At 47.8% G+C, this 17,606-nt stretch overlaps 1 protein-coding gene across 1 annotated transcript in view; it reads left to right on the plus strand.

Moving 5' to 3' along the window:
* The first annotated feature begins 9,193 nt into the window (after positions 1-9,193).
* Positions 9,194-17,606, plus strand: part of adamts18 (ADAM metallopeptidase with thrombospondin type 1 motif, 18) — a 42,530-nt gene continuing 34,117 nt past the window's right edge. Inside the window, 4 exon segments of the mRNA XM_028956435.1 lie at positions 9,194-9,406; positions 9,495-9,546; positions 9,884-10,113; positions 10,115-10,207. Coding sequence (XP_028812268.1) covers positions 9,308-9,406; positions 9,495-9,546; positions 9,884-10,113; positions 10,115-10,207 — 474 coding nt within the window. The 5' untranslated portion in view covers positions 9,194-9,307.

The raw sequence follows: 17,606 nt of genomic DNA on the forward strand, positions 1-17,606 counted from the left end.
AACAAAAGAGAATTGCAGACTGAGTGTGTATTAGTGTGTGTGTGTGTGTGTGTTTTCACTGGGATCCCAGCTGGACTCGACGTGTTGGAAGTAGCCCTGATTTCTCCGGCCATGCGAACGCCATCACGGGATGTGTACTCTGCCCCTGACAGGATTACTCATAAATGCCCTGACATGATCTCAGCGCGGATGCCCATGTGTCAAGAGCCCGGTCCCGTTCTGAGATCGAAACAAAACAGCCTCGGCACTGTCCCCGGAGCACCCCTGTGATGCGCTGTCCCATATGCATTGGCACTCCATGAAGTGAACTGTACTGTCCTACATTTGAAGGGACATGAATAAACAAAGCCGACACAGAGAAAATGCGCAAAACAGAATTCGCATACCACAGGACGTCTGGCAGCACGGCTCACGGCATAAATTACTTTTATAAATGGGCATTATTTAGCAATTTCCTCTTAATAAAACCAGTGAGGGAGACCGAGTATGCCTGAGAAGAGCGGAGCCGCCTCTCTGGCCGGTCACCCAAGAATCGTTCATTAAAGCATCAAGGACTATAAATTGACCCGAGGCCGACATGCAGCCCAAATTGCTTCATCAGCCATCTTTTGAAATGGATCGCATGCTGCACATTTCATAATCATAGCCTAAATACAAGGAAAACACAGGCTTTCGCGGCGCTATAGCCTATACTTTAACTTGGCGGCTGTCTGTGAGCGTCCAAGATGACACGCCCACGTCCCTTTCAAGATAGACACCAAAGGTTGACAGAAAAAAAGAGAGAATTTCCAATGAAATAACAAATGTAGAGCAGGAGAGGAGGTTAGAGAGGAAGTGAATGAGCTAGAAATAGAACTGTAATAGATCCTTCTAATTGAGATGTTACTGTTATTAGCATCCATTGTTAATCGTTTTTTTTCTGAATTCTATGCCACTTTTAGGTCACTAATCCACTTAACCAGTTTTATTCCATTATAAATACTTCATAAATTATACGGTAATCTTGTACAAATGAAAAATTCAGAAATTTCTAAAAATTTCTTTACTGCCTTCACCAGTGACGGGGCCACAGGCGGTGACGCGAGAACGGCGTGTGGGAAGAGAGGCGCAGGACCAACTGTGAGATTCAGGACACGACTGAGCCACCAGACCGTGGATAATGGGAATTAACCGACGCTTTAAAAACACAGTGCGGTCATCTTCTGTAAAATTCCAACTAGGCATTGGGCATGCGGCACAGGATCTCGCCACCACCGCTGAACATTCCCCAACAGAGCTGGTCCTTCTTTGCATTCAAAAGAGCGTCTTTGATGGAAGAAGTTTTGAAGTAACAAACACACTCTTGTGATCTCTTCTAGGATCCCAGATAACAGGTATCTCCAAATGCACAATGAGCCCAAATCTCAGAAAAGCACGCAAGGCTTGGCTCAAATTCACTCACTCCCCACATTGTGGGCTGTAGAATGTATACAGTGATAACACCATGACTTGTTTCTACCTTAATCAGCAGAGTGTGTGTGTGTGTGTGTGTGTGTGTGTGTGAGACCATGAGACTTTTATATGTAGATATTACATATAAGGTTTTAAAAATGACCTATAAGGCTCTGAAAGTAGCTCTGACATCCCCATGGACCATAAATCTGAGTCTCGGAGGGACTCACAAGGTTTTCAAGTGTCCGAAAGGTCAAACGGACATGTAATCGCTCCGAAGAGGAGCCCTTGGTGGGGACTGGGACCCGTCGGCAGATATGGTGTGATGTACGAGGTGAGGCCAGACAAGACCAAGCCCAGGGACCCTCCACAGTGCAGACCTTTCACTTCATTATTTGTTCTCCATACCTTTGGTAATGCAACCCAACCCAAACTGGATTACAAATGCGCTTTGGCCTCCGATTAGAATATATGACACTTATTTCATCATTCAGTGTCTGAAAGAATAATCTCCAAGGCATCAGAGACCAGAACACTAACGCTGCACCATGACAGTGTGAACTGGCGAAGCTCTCCGGTGCTGAATGTGAATGAACGTACGTTAGCGTTGCGCGTTGTTAAACTTTCCCCCTTTCCTCTCGGTGTTTTATGGACGCCGTGGGCCGCACCGTGACAAATTGCTGCCTCCTACCCCACCCTCTCATCTGTACCATTCCTTTCCTGCTATTTCCCAATTCCATGCCGAAAAAAGCAACAACAAATTTGGGCCACATCTTGGTAACTCCGCTTTGGGATGAAATGTGGCTTGTGATGGCCACGACCGCTGCTTGAAAGCTGCTTAAAACCACAGACCACTTGGCTGAAAATATAAGGGAAGCTCCTGGTGGACATCCTTTTGAATATGGACACTGAAGATTTGAAGACAGAGTCATGTAGGCAGGCATAAAATAAAATAAATGTAATATTTACATGCAGCTGGTGAGGAAATGAAGCGTTTTTGGAATTCTTTTGGAACGCAGGTACCAGCCGATCTCATTTTGAATGTGAAGTAAAAGTTTTTGTCATTGTCATACACAGCAACGGAATGTATGGTTTGCATTTAACCCATCACCCTTAGTAAGCAGTGAGCAGCCATGAAAGGCTGTTGGGGACACTGTCCTCTTAAGAGGGTGTCTGTGCAGGTTCAGGTTGAAACTACATATTAGATTGCATGCATGTGCATCTAATGCCACAAGGAAAAGTGCAATAAAAAGAGCTGTAGCTTCGCGATTCCAACTCGCTTTTTCAAACTCACAGCAAGACACACAATGATAAGATATTAGCATACCTTAGCCAAACCCACTGGGAGCTTGTTTCTCAAGGATCGATCATTCACAGCTCAAGAAACCTAAAAAGATATTTACCATGCTGTGATGATTAAAGCACTTTTTAGATGAAGAGTTTCTCACTCAGAACAAGCCTATTACATTTGGAATTTGTGTAATGATCCCGATCCTACACTACAGCCCAGACGCATCTTAATAAACATGCTGCTCTTTCACAAGTTTTTATTGCAAAGAAAACACTAGACTGGTAGTTAGTGACATGCGCCGTAAGTGTTGTAAGTGAAGGGATGTGAAAGTTTATGCAGTGTCACCAGAAGAACCACCCCATGCCTTTATCACATCAGGCTCTCTTCATCCTTTCCAGCAAATTCTTGAAATAACTTGTGTTCAAACCCTCCCAGCACCTCTTCAAGCATGCAAAGCAAATGTCAACGCAGACGACATACACATGATGTGTCTTGTTCAGAGACCAGTTAATGTCACATGTAAACGTAACGTGGACATGAGACACGTAACAAGGGAAATGGCGATGATCAGGGACTAGACACGTTCAGATACTTACATAGATTACATTCGATTATAGCACAATTATGTAAAATCATGGCCCGGAGTACCAGGGACAGTTTGGGTCATGACAGTTATTTACATTTTTTTAAGTATTTCCAATATTCTGGTCCTATGGGCAAAACAATGACATTAATTTGCATCAGGCATGTTCAGTTAGAATGTAAACTTGGGTTTCTATAAGCTAAGCTCTGCGATTCTGATGTCATGAAGCCCTTTCAGAGAGAGCTGCCTTTGATCCAGTTAGTAGCCCCATCATTAACATAATAAAAAAAATATTACATACTTCTCTTCCAGTTATTGTCTGCTGTTTTGTGCAGGTATAGTCCTGAGATTGATCTTTCTCCCTCACGTGGTCGGGTTCCTTTGTCTCTCTTTTGTTCTCCATTCATCTGCCTCTCTTCCCTGTCTTAGCTCTTGAGCGGGACTCCCAGATGGGTTGGGCAGGGGCCAAATAATATGCCTTCTGATCACATCATCTAAACTGTGATTAAGGGGCTTAGAGTTGGAATGTGTCTGAGAAAGCAATTTGCACAGTTCTCACTTGCTCGTTGGGTTGAAGCCCTTGTGGAGGTGACTCTGGGATTCTCCGTTTTCTCACCGTTCGGGTCATTTCTTACGTTTGGCTGAGTGTGAAAATTGTGCTGAGGCCCAGTGGCTCCTGCTGTAGGAGAAATCCCGAACTCGACACCGCTGGAGCTCCCGAAGTCTTCTGCCACATGTGACAGGAACTCGTCTGTTTCTTTCCCTTTCTTGACACCTGGCTGTGAAGTGATGACATTTTTAAACAGGCCCGTGTGCCATTATCGCCCAGGGAGGGTTACGAAAAGCGGGAAAGTCCCTCCAGACACTCATCACCACTGCCTGGTAGGAAGAAAAGAAAAAAAAAGACCTTGTGTAATAAGCCACCACACACCTGTGGCGATGTGTTCGAGAACCGGGCTGCTCCTCCCTTTGATCATTTGGAGTAAATACCGCTTGACAATTTGAACATCATTGTGGGCATGCTTCAAGCAGCATGGGACACGTAGCATTACATCAAAGGCCCTTCACATCCTCTCCTCTGCCATGTCTAATGCAGAGAAAAGTGAAGACAGACATTTCGGGCCTGTGGTGGCCTAGTGGTTAAGGAAGCGGCCCCCATAATCAGAAGGTTGCCGGTTCGATTCCAAAAGCACCGTCCCACTGCCCACTGCTCACCAAGGGTGATGGTTAAATACAGAGGACACATTTTGTTGTGTCACCGTGTGCTGTGCTGCACTTTCTATTGTGTTTACTATTTCACAGAAGAACGCGTTTCTCTAAAAGGTGGTTTTTGGTTTTTAAAATACTTGCGTTCACACAGGAGCATCATCTGAGATGTTTCTGTGAAGATTCTCAGTCATCCAAGTGAAATTGTCTGGACGCAGAATGAAAGGTATCTACCTTAAAGAAAAAAGTCCAGTTGCCACGACTCAACTTTCAGACTGTCTGAAATGTTGTCCACACGGAGAGGGTTTTAATTCCCCTCCACACCTGTAGGTGGCGCTGAAACGCCCCGCCCTCCTTGTTTGACGTCTAGTTCTCCTCGTCACTGTCCTCCAGCCGCGTCTTTTCTTCATAAATGTGCAGTGTAGAGAGGATTTCTCGTAGTTGCTGCAGCACAACCACAAACGTTCTCCACCATTGTTGTATATAGGACGCATTCAGGGTGGAGTTTGGGGTAATACGTCTGCATTTTTTTCCAAAAAAAAAATACTCGGAAAAGAGAAATTCACTCTAGAAGCAGTTTGAGAAAATAACCGTTTTGGGTCCCCAGAACGGTTCTATCCCTTGATAGAAAAAAAACGTTCTTGTGTGAACGGCGCCTGAGATGAATGCACTACTATTCATCCATAAAAAATATACATGTATATATGTTTATTTTGGTTAAAATGGGAACTTTCTGTGTACTTATTTCTGTCTTGAGAGCATTTAGCCCCCTGAGTGGTACTTCTGCGGCTTTAAGGGGGAGGTGGAGGAAGACCCCCACTTATCTAAAGAGGGCCATTTGGATCATTAGCGGAGGCCTTATCTGATGGATGTGCCTTGCTTAATACACATCAGTCTGTCTTCCCTGTGTCTCACCCACCTACCCACCTACTCACACACACACGCACACTTTCAACTACACGAGCACAGACAGTCTGCAAATCAAAAACTCCCTCCAACTAAAAGCGTTTTTTTCTGAGAAACAATGAGCTCACTGGACTAAGAGGAAGAAAAAAGCTGCAAAATAATGAATGCATCAAATAGCTAAATAAATGATGTCATCGTTTTACATTTTGTACCAAGTTGCAGCATAGCGTATGAAATTATGTTGTATTTTACTCGTTTTTGAATATAGACACATTTGCACGTGTGCAGCATTTCTCTGAAGGCTCTCTGGAGATTTAGCTGAGGAACCATATCTAATTGCCGCCTGCGAAATTCACAGACAGCCGTCAGGCTGCCACCGAGGCCCGAGGAGATAGCAAATATCCTGGATGCTCACGGGGGTCAAGCTTTGAGGTCTGGCCTGAGACGCAATTAAGCCGAGCCGCGGACTCTTTCGGGCCCCGTGAGTGACAGACGCAAATAAACTGCGTGTGAACCCCCCACCGACACATAAACAGTGAGACCCACACAGACACCTACCCTGCGCGTGGGTCCTTGGGTCCTTCCATGATTTACGGGGCCCCATGGCACGAGATCTTCCCCTGTGAGCTCGCACTCATCACCATCGCCATCAGGGCCGTGCTCGTGAAATGCCAGTTGAAACAGCCTAATTGCATATGTACAATCCTCAGCGTTGGACCTTGAGAGATGGTTTTTAGAATCATTAGGAAGACATTGTTATGTCTTCAATAAAGAAAACTTTATTGAAAAAAGGGTATTTCAAAAGTCCTTGCTAAGGATGTGCAGAGACACCATCATGTGTACATGTGTGAAAATTGTATTTTTGTTGTTATATGAATGTTTAACTTGATCAAACTTAGTCTGTATATATATAATAGTTCAAATGTTCAAGGAGCAATTATAACTATGATGATTATAGAATAAAAAATTAAGGAGTTACATGCTTCGATAAGCCTAGACAAATCATACACACGTTTAAAGGAATGGGCATTCAGGCTTCACAGTGTTGCCAGATTTGGCAATTTTGAAATTAATCGCTTGATGAGTAGAGGAATCAAATCATGTACGCTACAGTAGCTAGTCAGATACTTTAGTATATTTTTTTCCAATTTTGGGTTGAAAAAAAAAAAAATCTATCTGTATCTCAAACCCACATTGGACCCTTTTGATGTTTTACCACAGCATGTGTGGTATTTCTTTTCCTGAGACTCATGGTCTAAGCATGTGTCTCTATTGTATGTGTAACTGATTATGAAAAAGAAACAGCGGTATATCCATCCCCTTTGTTGCATCTTAACAAGGCAGTGCAGGTTGTTTTCTTTTCTGAATACAGATGCTCATATGCATATGGCATAAATATCCACTGTGCATTACCAAAAATATGGCATTCGGATTTGGCCACATTGGCTACTTTTTCTAGTCTGTTTTTCGTCTTTTCGGGCCATGTGATAAATAGCAGTCTGCAGCTGTGGTAAGATTTGGAATGATTTGGGAACATCCCTGTCACAACCCAGAGACAGACAGACACGCCACCGTGGCAACCGCAAAATACACCAGTACTTACCAGCAGCACATCCCGGCAGACTGGCACCGGGTTCACATAAACAGTGTATTGAACTCATATTAACCAGCACAGGCACACACACAAAAACTAAAAAATCTAATGAAATCACCTCCATGGACACAATGACATGAAAGCGCTGGTTTTAACCTGACTTTTAAACCTCTCAGTAACCCTACATGGATATGTATGGAATAAATTACCTTTCTCTGCGCAACGAAATTCGTTCTTTGCTGTCCACATACGAATGGCAAGTGAGGTTAAGTTTAAAATAAATAAAGATAAAGAAGTCGGTGAGGACTAAAGAGTCCGTGACAGATAGAAATGACGGATGAACTTCTGTCCAGACAGAATATGGGTCCGAAACGAGACTGTTCCTGCTAACTGTGTCTGTTATCAGATGGCATGTCCGGGAGTGGCAGTCGGGGGGGGTGTTTAAGTGACCGCCAGAACCTCGCCGGCAGCTTGTGCAAGAAACTGGAGATCTCGAGCCGCCGCGAGAAAACAAACAGCGGTGGCTTTCCGACGGGCCAGGAGGTTTTGGACGAACCTCCCGACATTTCGGGGGCTTTTTTTATTTTTTTTTCTGGACAGTCGGTTAAGCGTGTCGTGCACAAACTCATCTGTCAGCACGATGATGTGGCGCCGCTCTCCTCGCGTAGGAGAGAGACATCTGCGACCACTCTGCCTTCCATTGTCGGCGGAGACGGAGATACCAATAAACAAGCCCCATCTGGTAAACAAGCGCACTGTAGTCCAACGCAAAAATGTACTTTCCACTTCCTCTGCTTTAAGAATGTGTTGCAGTTAGTGATTTCGCGGGGGTATTTTAGGGTCAAAGGTCAATTTGGTTCACAGCAGGACACAGCAGTCTGTTTTATAGTTTTTTTGGTATTCGGTATTACGTAAGGCTGAACTTGACTTTGTAATAATAATTAATAATAATAATAGAAGTCACAGCTCGCTGCTTGAGGAGGGTCTGAGGACGCCGTTCCCTCCCATCTCTGCCTTGGTTTGGTCTCCCACAGCTGTCCGCTGTCTGCTACTCACATCACACCACAGAAGCAGTAGGGGTCATCGCTGGGGGCAGGGGAGGTGACACGGCCGCGGTGTGAAGCTGGTGACCGCACGATGAGAGAGGGTCAGGGCTGACCGTGTCAGGGCTGCATCTTTGATGAACTGCTGGAAATCTCATCTTTTGTTAAAGGTACACCACTTGTAGCCGTTACAAAGTGGGTGGAGGGGATCTTGAGCTCATTTCAAAATTAACCATGCAAAATATAATATATATCACATACACAGTACAGGCCAAAAGTTTGGACACACCTTCACATTCAATGTGTTTTCTTTATTTTCATGACCATTTACGTCGGTAGATTCTCACTGAAGGCATCAAAACTATGAATGAACACATGTGGAGTTCTGTACTTAACAAAAAGTGGAGACCTGACCTCCACAGTCACCGGACCTGAACCCAGTCCAGATGGTTTGGGGTGAGCTGGACCAACAAGTGCTAAACACCTCTGGGAACTCCTTCAAGACTGTTGGAGAAGCATTTCAGGTGACGACCTCTTGAAGCTCATCGAGAGAATGCCAAGAGTGTTCAAAGCAGTAATCAGAGCAAAGAAACTAGAATATAAAACATGTTTTCAGGTATTTCACCTTTTTTTGTTAAGTACAGAACTCCACATGTGTTCATTCATAGTTTTGATGCCTTCAGTGAGAATCTACCAACGTAAATGGTCATAAAAATAAAGAAAACTATTTGGCTTGTACTGTACATGACATATACACCTCTCCATACTGCTATTACACAGTAATTACGTTGCACTGTTTATATGTCGTATATGTTCACCGTGTGAACATATAATGTTCACATGTAATTTGATGTTCATGTAATTTAAAATGTCAAATTTAAATTAAATTACCAGGGACCGGATAAAATATAATATACCCGAGAACACGCAGCAATGTGAAATAAAACGCGTTTTATTGGACTATTGTCGCACTCTGTGACCGCGGCGGGATGTAAATGAAGAAGTGAAGCGATGCGATGAAGATGCTCCGCGCCGATTGGACGAGCCGGACCCCAAACTCCCCCCCCCGTCCCGTCCCGGTGTCCGGGTGTCGCCGCTCGCTCCGGGAGGGAGGGAGGAGAGAAGAGAGGAGGAGAGGAGAGGAGAAGAGAGGAGAGGAGAAGAGAGGAGAGGCGTACCTGTCCCGGCAAGAGCGGCGGAGCCACGCATGGACCCGGCGGACTTCACCTGAGACGCGCGGCGGGGACGCCGACATGGACTGCGCCCTCCTCCTCCTCCTCTTCCTCCTCCTCGCGTGTCGCGGCGCGCCGGCGACGCTGCTGACGACGCTGTGGCTCGGGACCGTCCTGAAGGCAGGCGACCGGGGCTCCTTTCTTTTAAACCGTCACACGCCACGCACGCCGTTTACCCGCATTCACCTGAACGCTTGTTCCTTTGCAGACGCTGCAGACGTCGCACTGCCACCCCGTGACCTCGTCCACGCTGGACCGCGGTAAGTGGGGGACCAGGTCTCCTGACCTCTTTTAAATTCAAATTTGATTTGTCTCATGCACAGTCATACACAGTCATATGATATGCAATCAAATGCTTTAGCGGCTGATGTAGACCTCAATATTGCAAATATGGCAAACATAACCAAATTTTACACTTTTATGTCTTTAACATAAAACATAAAATATGTGTAACAGCCAGGTATCAAGTGAAAAAGTGATAACATTTGTAACCAATGAGTAACCGATCACTCACCAAACCCCACTAATCATTATGGATTTCAGTAATAATCTGGAGCGGATTTATGATAATGGAACACATCCATCATTTGGCTGCAGATTATGCGTTTGTGACCCCGGTGGAGGTGGACTCGTTCGGGGGGTACATCTCTCACGACGTGACGAGGCACAGCCGGAGGCGCAGATCTCTGTCGGGGGGGACCGGGGGTCCAGTGCACTACCGGCTCTCGGCCTTCGGGACGGACTGGCACCTGGAGCTGCAGCCGTCCCCGGTGCTCGGCCGAGGCTTCGCCGTTCAGACGCTCGGGCCGACTGGCATCGCCACCGCGCCGCCCCGATCCTGCCATCCGTGGCTGCCTCTTTCAGGGAACTGTCCGCAACCGCACCGCGTCCTCAGCTGCCGTGTCCACCTGCGAAGGACTGGTGAGTTCAAACACCCCCCCTTACTGGCAATAAAGGCGGGGAAGAGGGTTTACATTTACAGCGTTTACCAGACGCCCTTATCCAGAGCGACTTACAATCAGTAGTTACAGGGACAGTCCCACCCCCGGAGACACTCAAGATTAAGTGTCTTGCTCAGGGACACGATGGTAGTAAGTGGGGTTTGAACCTGGGTCTTCTGGTTCATAGGCGAGTGTGTTACCCACTAGGCTACTACCAGCTAATAGGAAAGCAGGACTGTCGAGGAGGAAGAGGCTGAGCGAGAGAAGAGTGGGACAGAGGGACGCTGGGAGGTTGGGACATGGAGCGCTCCATGGTTTGTTGGACCAGGCTGCCGCAGGGATCTCATGTCCCTGCTTTAAAACCGTACTTTTTTTATCCCTTATTCCTCCACCTTGTCCATCCGCTCTCTGCTCTTTTGTCCCTCGTTCGTCCTGTCTCCATCTTAATGGGAATAAAGACGGGGAAGAGGAAAGCGGGACTGTCGAGGAAGAAGTGGGTGAGCGAGAGAGGAGTGGGACGGAGGGAGGCTGGGATGTCGGGACACGGAGCGCTCCCAGGTCCGTGAGAGGCCGGGCTGCCGCAGGGATCACATGTCCCACCCCGGATGCGTCCCTGCTGCAAAACCGTACTTTTTTATCCCTTATTCCTCCGCTCCCTGCTCTTTTGTCCCTCGTCCGTCCTGCCTCCCTGTCTCCACCTTCTTTTATTTTTTTTTTCCGCAGCAATTAAACTCGGGAGTGAAGCTCCAGCCGCTTGGCCGGCGGCGCTAATCTTTGTATTGTCCATTTCATTAGTGCCAGCTTCTCCACAATAAGCCGGCAGCGACCCATCCTTTCAAATCTGTCCGACGGCACAATGTGGGGAGCGTCTTTGATCTACTTTTCACCCGCCGCCCGTCTCGTTTTATTTCCCCTCTCCGCGCTCTTTTCCTATTCGCCAAGATGACCCAGGGGCCACCGAGGATTCCCTCGCTCTGCAGTCTATTAAACAGCCGTCCACTCTCGGCCGGAAAAGGGCTCCCTTGTTCGCAAAATGAAAGGCCGAGGATCGGAGGCCAGTTTAACCCCTGCTCGTCACCTCGAAGGGCTTTCGGATTAAGCGGCAGTGACGGCCCCCCCGATCCCCGGCAGGACTGGACGGCCGAGCGGGGTCTGCAACCGGTGCGTGCCGTGACGGCCGTGCCAGGGCTCCTCGTCCTGCGACTACTGTTCTGCCGCGCAACGAGGCGACAGATGGAGGGGGATTCTGTGCTTAAATGGGAGACCGGCTGTTCGGGGGGTTAATTGAGTAGTAGGGGGGGGTGGGGGGGTGGATTTGCGCCCTAAATCCCGAATCGTTTAAATTACAGCCGCGTTGTCTCCTCATGGCAAAGCCGTCGCCTTTTAAAGAGAGTTATTGAGTTCGCTGAAATGGCAGCGGTGGTGGGGGGAGGCTCGTTCATTCCAGTCGGACGGGTCGCAGGGCGTGACCCCCCCCCCCCCTGTTTTGCTGACCCGTCGCTCGGCGGTGCAAGTTCACAGACACTCACATCCTCTCGGACGCACGGCGGCAGAGATAAATCGGCGTCGCTGGCTCAGCCCCCTTCCCCGGCGGGCCCAGTCCTGCGCTCGCAACGTCCGGGCGAGCCGCAACAGGCCATGCCACCAAGCGGAGAGCGAGCAGACCTTCTCTGCGTCTACTCTCCCAAGAAATGATTACATATAGTAGAAAGGGCCTCATGGACCACCCCATGGACACGTGCCACGTTGCCAGCTAACCTAACTCACCCCTGACCTTTCCCATGAGCCTTGGCTACCAGGCAAACGCTTTGGACTTCGGACTTGTTTGTGCCGGTTTCCATGCAACCACTCTGCAGGCGAAGGCTTTGCCATCTTTAATTTCCTGTCTCATTAGACCATGACCTTCTCTGAGCAGCAGAGGTCATTGTGCAAAAATTGCTATCATCCCCATAGACTTTTTACAACTGGGCCAGTGATATTCCGTAAAAACATACAGTATAGGCCATAAGTTTGGACACATCTTCTCATTCAACGTGTTTTCTTTATTTTCATGACCATTTACGTAGGTAGATTCTCACTGAAGGCATCAAAACTATGAATGAACACATGTGGAGTTATGTACTTAACAAAAAGTGGAGACCTGGCCTCCACAGTCACCGGACCTGAACCCAGTCCAGATGGTTTGGGGTGAGCTGGACCAACAAGTGCTAAACACCTCTGGGAACTCCTTCAAGACTGTTGGAGAAGCATTTCAGGTGACGACCTCTTGAAGCTCATCGAGAGAATGCCAAGAGTGTGCAAAGCAGTAATCAGAGCAAAGAAACTAGAATATAAAACATGTTTTCACTTATTTCACCTTTTTTTGTTAAGTACATAACTCCACATGTGTTCATTCATAGTTTTGATGCCTTCAGTGAGAATCTACCAATGAAAATTGTCATGAAAATAAAGAAAACACGTTGAATGAGAAGGTGTCCAAACTTTTGGCCTGTACTGTACAACATAATGGAAATTTATGAATATCAAAACATTTTTAAGCAGCACTTATATTTTATGCTTTATGCTAGTTTTTTCCAACCGTAACACTCGGAGCGGCCGCGTATGCCGATTGGCCGGGGCCAAGCGGTTCCCACAGTCCGTACCGGTCCGCGGGAGCGTCTGATTACGGGCTTTTCCGCGGATGCCCCGATCTACCCGGTGCCCCCGCGGGTGCTGTGCTCTCGTAAGTGGGGTGTGTGAATTTGAGTCGGGAGTTGTGTGGACAGGGTCTCTGTGGGCCCTCGGCTGTGTTTACTCGGCCCCGGGGCCTGGCGGCCGCCGAGCCCCGCCCGGAGACAGTTGTAATGTACGTTGTGGTAGTGCGAAGCCGTTACCACTTTATGTGCCTTATTTATCATGCACATCCTGCAAGTCTTGCCAGTAGGGAAATTTCAGAATTGCAATTTGAGGTCAACTAATAGGGTTGTTCTTGTCTAAGGGCACATTAAGTGTACTACCGGGGTGGTAGTAGCCTAGTGGGTAACACAATCGCCTATGAAACAGAAGACGCAGGTTCAAACCCCACTTACTACCATCATGTCCCTGAGCAAGACACTTAACCCTGAGTGTCTCCAGGGGGGGACTGTCCCTGTAACTACAGATTGTAAGTTGCTCTGGATAAGGGCGTCTGGTTAATGCTGTTAATGTAAATGAAGTGTTGGGCTTGATTGAGTGAAAGTGAAGTGATTGTCATTTTGAAACACTGCAGCACAGCACACGGTGAACACAATGAAAGGGGTCCTCTGCTTTTAACCGTCACCCTCAGTGAGCAGTGGGCGGCCATGACAGGGGCCCGGGGAGCAGTGTGTGGGGACGGTGCTTTGCTTGGTGGCACCTCGTTGGGCACAGGTTTAAGTCATCTAGAATGAGGAATCAGTGGAAGATCAGGGACGGGGTGACAGAAATAATTACACACCTACAAAAAGATTGTAAGTTTCTCTTCTTAAATGAACACATTAGATAAGATGATCCTTTATTAGTCTCACAAGTGAGAAATTTACAACGTCACGGCATAAAGTGGACAGTACAAGATACGAGCAGCAAAAAATAAACAGCATAAACAGTGCATGTGACGGTGGCTGGACATGGCGAGGAAGGAGGACGCATACGCGCGACGTCACGAGACAGGGGACTTGTTACATGGAGTGCGTGACAGAGGAAACATCACCAAACACAATGAACATGACCCGACAGCGAACAGAAACTAACAGGGTGGCTTTATACAGGCAGGCACAGGTGAAAACAACCAGGAACCAACACGGAACACAGCACACGTTGCACACAGTGAAATTTGTCCTCTGCATTCAAACATCACCCTTGGTGAGCAGTGGGCGGCCATGACAGGCGCCCGGGGAGCGGCTCAGTGGCAGCTTGGCGGATCGGGATTCGAACCGGCAACCTTCTGATTACAGGGCCACCACTGGCCCAGAATTACAGAATAATTAAAGAACGAGATCATTTAAAAGTCGGTTGCGGTTTGCCTGTTATCTAATTGGATGTCCTTGCAGCAGTTAGTGTCCACTCCTGTGGAATCTGACCCGACTCTCATCCCACAATACACCTGGACGCCGAAGCGGCCCCGCAGGCGCGGGATAAAAGGGCCGCCTGGACCCTCGAGGGCCTACAGGTGAATCCACGGCCATTTGTACTCGTCCTCCTCCCCTCAGATCGGAAGATGGACGAATTGGAAACGGGCCGAGCGAGACTCCCCGGTGGTCTCCGCAGTGGCGGTGATGTAGTGGCTGCTGGGAGATGCCAGGGAGAGGGGGACTCGTTGTCCATTATGTGCCTGTCACGGGCATTGTCCCCGTTCCGGGGCGACGGCAAGATAAATGGCTGTGGATGGAGTGGCCGTCGCGAGCCTCTCTTCTCGTTCTCGGCCAGCGCGGCGGAAATGCGGCGAGCCTCGTATTCGATCGAAGCGGATTTACAGTCAAGTTTCTCGGCAAGTTGAGGTTAGACGAGGACGTTTAGCAAACAAACACGGCGTGCGCGTGGGGAATGCGGCTCCGTCGCGGCGTCTGATGGCCCGCCGGCTCGGCGTGTTTAGTTTTGACGATGCAGTCAAACAGACCCGGGCGTCTTTAACGCCGCTCGCGTCCCACATGCGAACATCGTTCGGCTGGCCGCCCGCTCAGAAGAGCTGAGTGCGGCACCCTCTAAATAATCCCGGCCTGGCCAAACATGTCAAGCAAGTAGCCCGGTGACATCCGGGGGGTTCCTTTGAGGTTCCCTTCGAGCCGGATCAGGGGCTGTCACCGCAACTCGACTTTTTTTCTACCGCCGCGTTTACCGTCCTGTGCCGGAACTGCAGGAGTTCCTCATTCTGCGGCCGTGGAACTCGCATGGAAGTGGCTGATAAAAGCGGCAGACGTCATCGGACTGTTTGTTTTCCGGACCACCACCGATTTGTTGTGCCGAAGAGGATCGGCAGTGACGCCGAACCGTGGGTCCAATGGGGTTCGATTCTCATTTCTGGCTACATTGTAAATGTAAATGGTCTCAGAGCACACAGCATATTTGCCGTGGCGTCAGCCAAAATCAATCAGTCAAACATTTACCTGGGAGGGCAGGCGCTGATGTGTTACTGTCACAGTCCCGTGACAGGGGTCAGGGACAAACTCAGTGGTGCGAGGGAATCAGAAGGTGAAATGGTGGTTGGGGTCCACCACATTTCAATTGTTCTGAGTGGCGTCGTTCAGGATAGTCCGTTATGTGCCAGTCAGTGATCCCATTGTTAGTCAATGATGTCCACCATCATTGCCAAATAACAGAAGAACTGGGTGCTTCCCAGTGCTTAGGTGTTTTTCTAACAGCCCCATTAAAGTGATTGTCATTGTGATGCACAGCACACGGTGACACTGTGAAATGTGTCCTCTGCATTTAACCCCAGTGGCCAGTTGTGAGCAGTGTGTATTGGATCAAAGACTTGCGGACGGGTGGTCATCTCAGAAATTGGACAATATGTGTAGAACCTGGGACATGGTTCAATTATTTAAGCTGTACTACAATCTTGAGGTTCTTCATGCTTTTTTTTTCTCTTATGATTCGTTGCCTCTATGACACATGTGTCAAACTCGCGAGATCAATTTGTATATCCAATCATGTCTGTTCTCCGTTGTTGTCCCTGGCTGGTGGAACAACCTGCCCTCCTCCACACGACTAGCCGAGACTATCACCACTTTTAAGAAGAAGGTGAAAACCCTCTTATTCCAAAAATATTACAGACAAATTTAACACATACACATGCATACACATTGAACAAACAAATACAAAATGTATAAATACATTATAATTTTTCTTAGTCTAGCACCCAACACTCTCCGAGCATGCTCTTCAATGACAAGTCTAAGCCTTATCAGGGCTCTTAGTTTGTATACTTGATATTCTATAGAAATCGAACGAGAATTGCTGGTGTCTTCCCATTGTAAGTCGCTTTGGATAAAAGCGTCTGCCAAATAAAGTAAAGTAAAGTAAAGTATAGATCTGTTGTTCTGGCCCGGCGATGTGACACCCTGGTGGTGCACAGGCTGCAGGTCCCATAATGCAGTGCAGACTTGGCTGACAAACTGAACGCACAACGCACTGAATTGGCACGATGCTTTGGTGACTTTGCAGCGCGGGAAAAGAATTTGGAGCTGCTATACAGACTCCTCCGGGGGTTTAAAGATCCTGTTCGGCAAGCCAATTGAAGCACTGCATTATGGGATATGTAGTTTGTGTGTTGTCGCCAGGCTGTAATCGTGGATTTGTATGCGGTGATCTCGAGTTTTGACACCCCTGCTGTATGGTCCATACCTGTTCTAATACATGTACAGTACAGGCCAAAAGTTTGTACACACCTTCTCATTCAATGTGTTTTCTTTATTTTCATGACCATTTACGTTGGTAGATTCTCACTGAAGGCATCAAAACTATGAATGAACACATGTGGAGTTCTGTACTTAACAAAAAGTGGAGACCTGGCCTCCACAGTCACCAGACCTGAACCCAATCGAGATGGTTTGGGGTGAGCTGGACCGCAGAGTGAAGGCAAAGGGGCCAACAAGTGCTAAACCTCTGGGAACTCCTTCAAGACTGTTGGAGAAGCATTTCAGGTGACGACCTCTTGAAGTTCATCGAGAGAATGCCAAGAGTGTTCAAAGCAGTAATCAGAGCAAAGAAACTAGAATATAAAACATGTTTTCACTTATTTCACCTTTTTTTGTTAAGTGCATAACTCCACATGTGTTCATTCATAGTTTTGATGCATTCAGTGAGAATCTACCAACGTAAATGGTCATGAGAATAAAGAAACCACATTGAATGAGAAGGTGTGTCCAGACTTTTGGCCTGTACTGTATAAATGGCGAAAACCGGAAATGTAAAGTGAAGTGATTGTCACATGTGATACAGCACAGCACACGGTGTACACAGTGAAATTTGTCCTCTGCATTTAACCCATCACCCATGGTGAGCAGTGGGCAGCCATGACCGGCGCCCGGGGAGCAGTGTGTGGGGACGGTGCTTTGCTCAGTGGCACCTCAGTGGCACCTTGGTGGATCGGGATTCGAACCGGCAACCTTCTGATTACGTGGCCGCTTCTTTAACCGCTAGGGAGTATTAGCATGTGCACGGCAAAGGTGACAGATTAGAACATTTCACCTTATTTTGTACCAACAAAGGCTGTCCTCACTCTAGAGTTCACCGCAGGAGATGTGGCAGCAGACTGTGAGCTCTGCTGCTAAAAGCACATTTGCCTGAGAGGCAGAGGTGGCACACTTCTCCAGCACATGTGCGGAGTCGCCGCTGCGGGCAGACGTGACTCGGAGCCGGAATGCAGTCGCAACTCGTAATAACCA

The sequence above is a fragment of the Denticeps clupeoides genome, chromosome 16 (assembly GCF_900700375.1).
Source record: "Denticeps clupeoides chromosome 16, fDenClu1.1, whole genome shotgun sequence".
Taxonomy (NCBI): domain Eukaryota; kingdom Metazoa; phylum Chordata; class Actinopteri; order Clupeiformes; family Denticipitidae; genus Denticeps; species Denticeps clupeoides.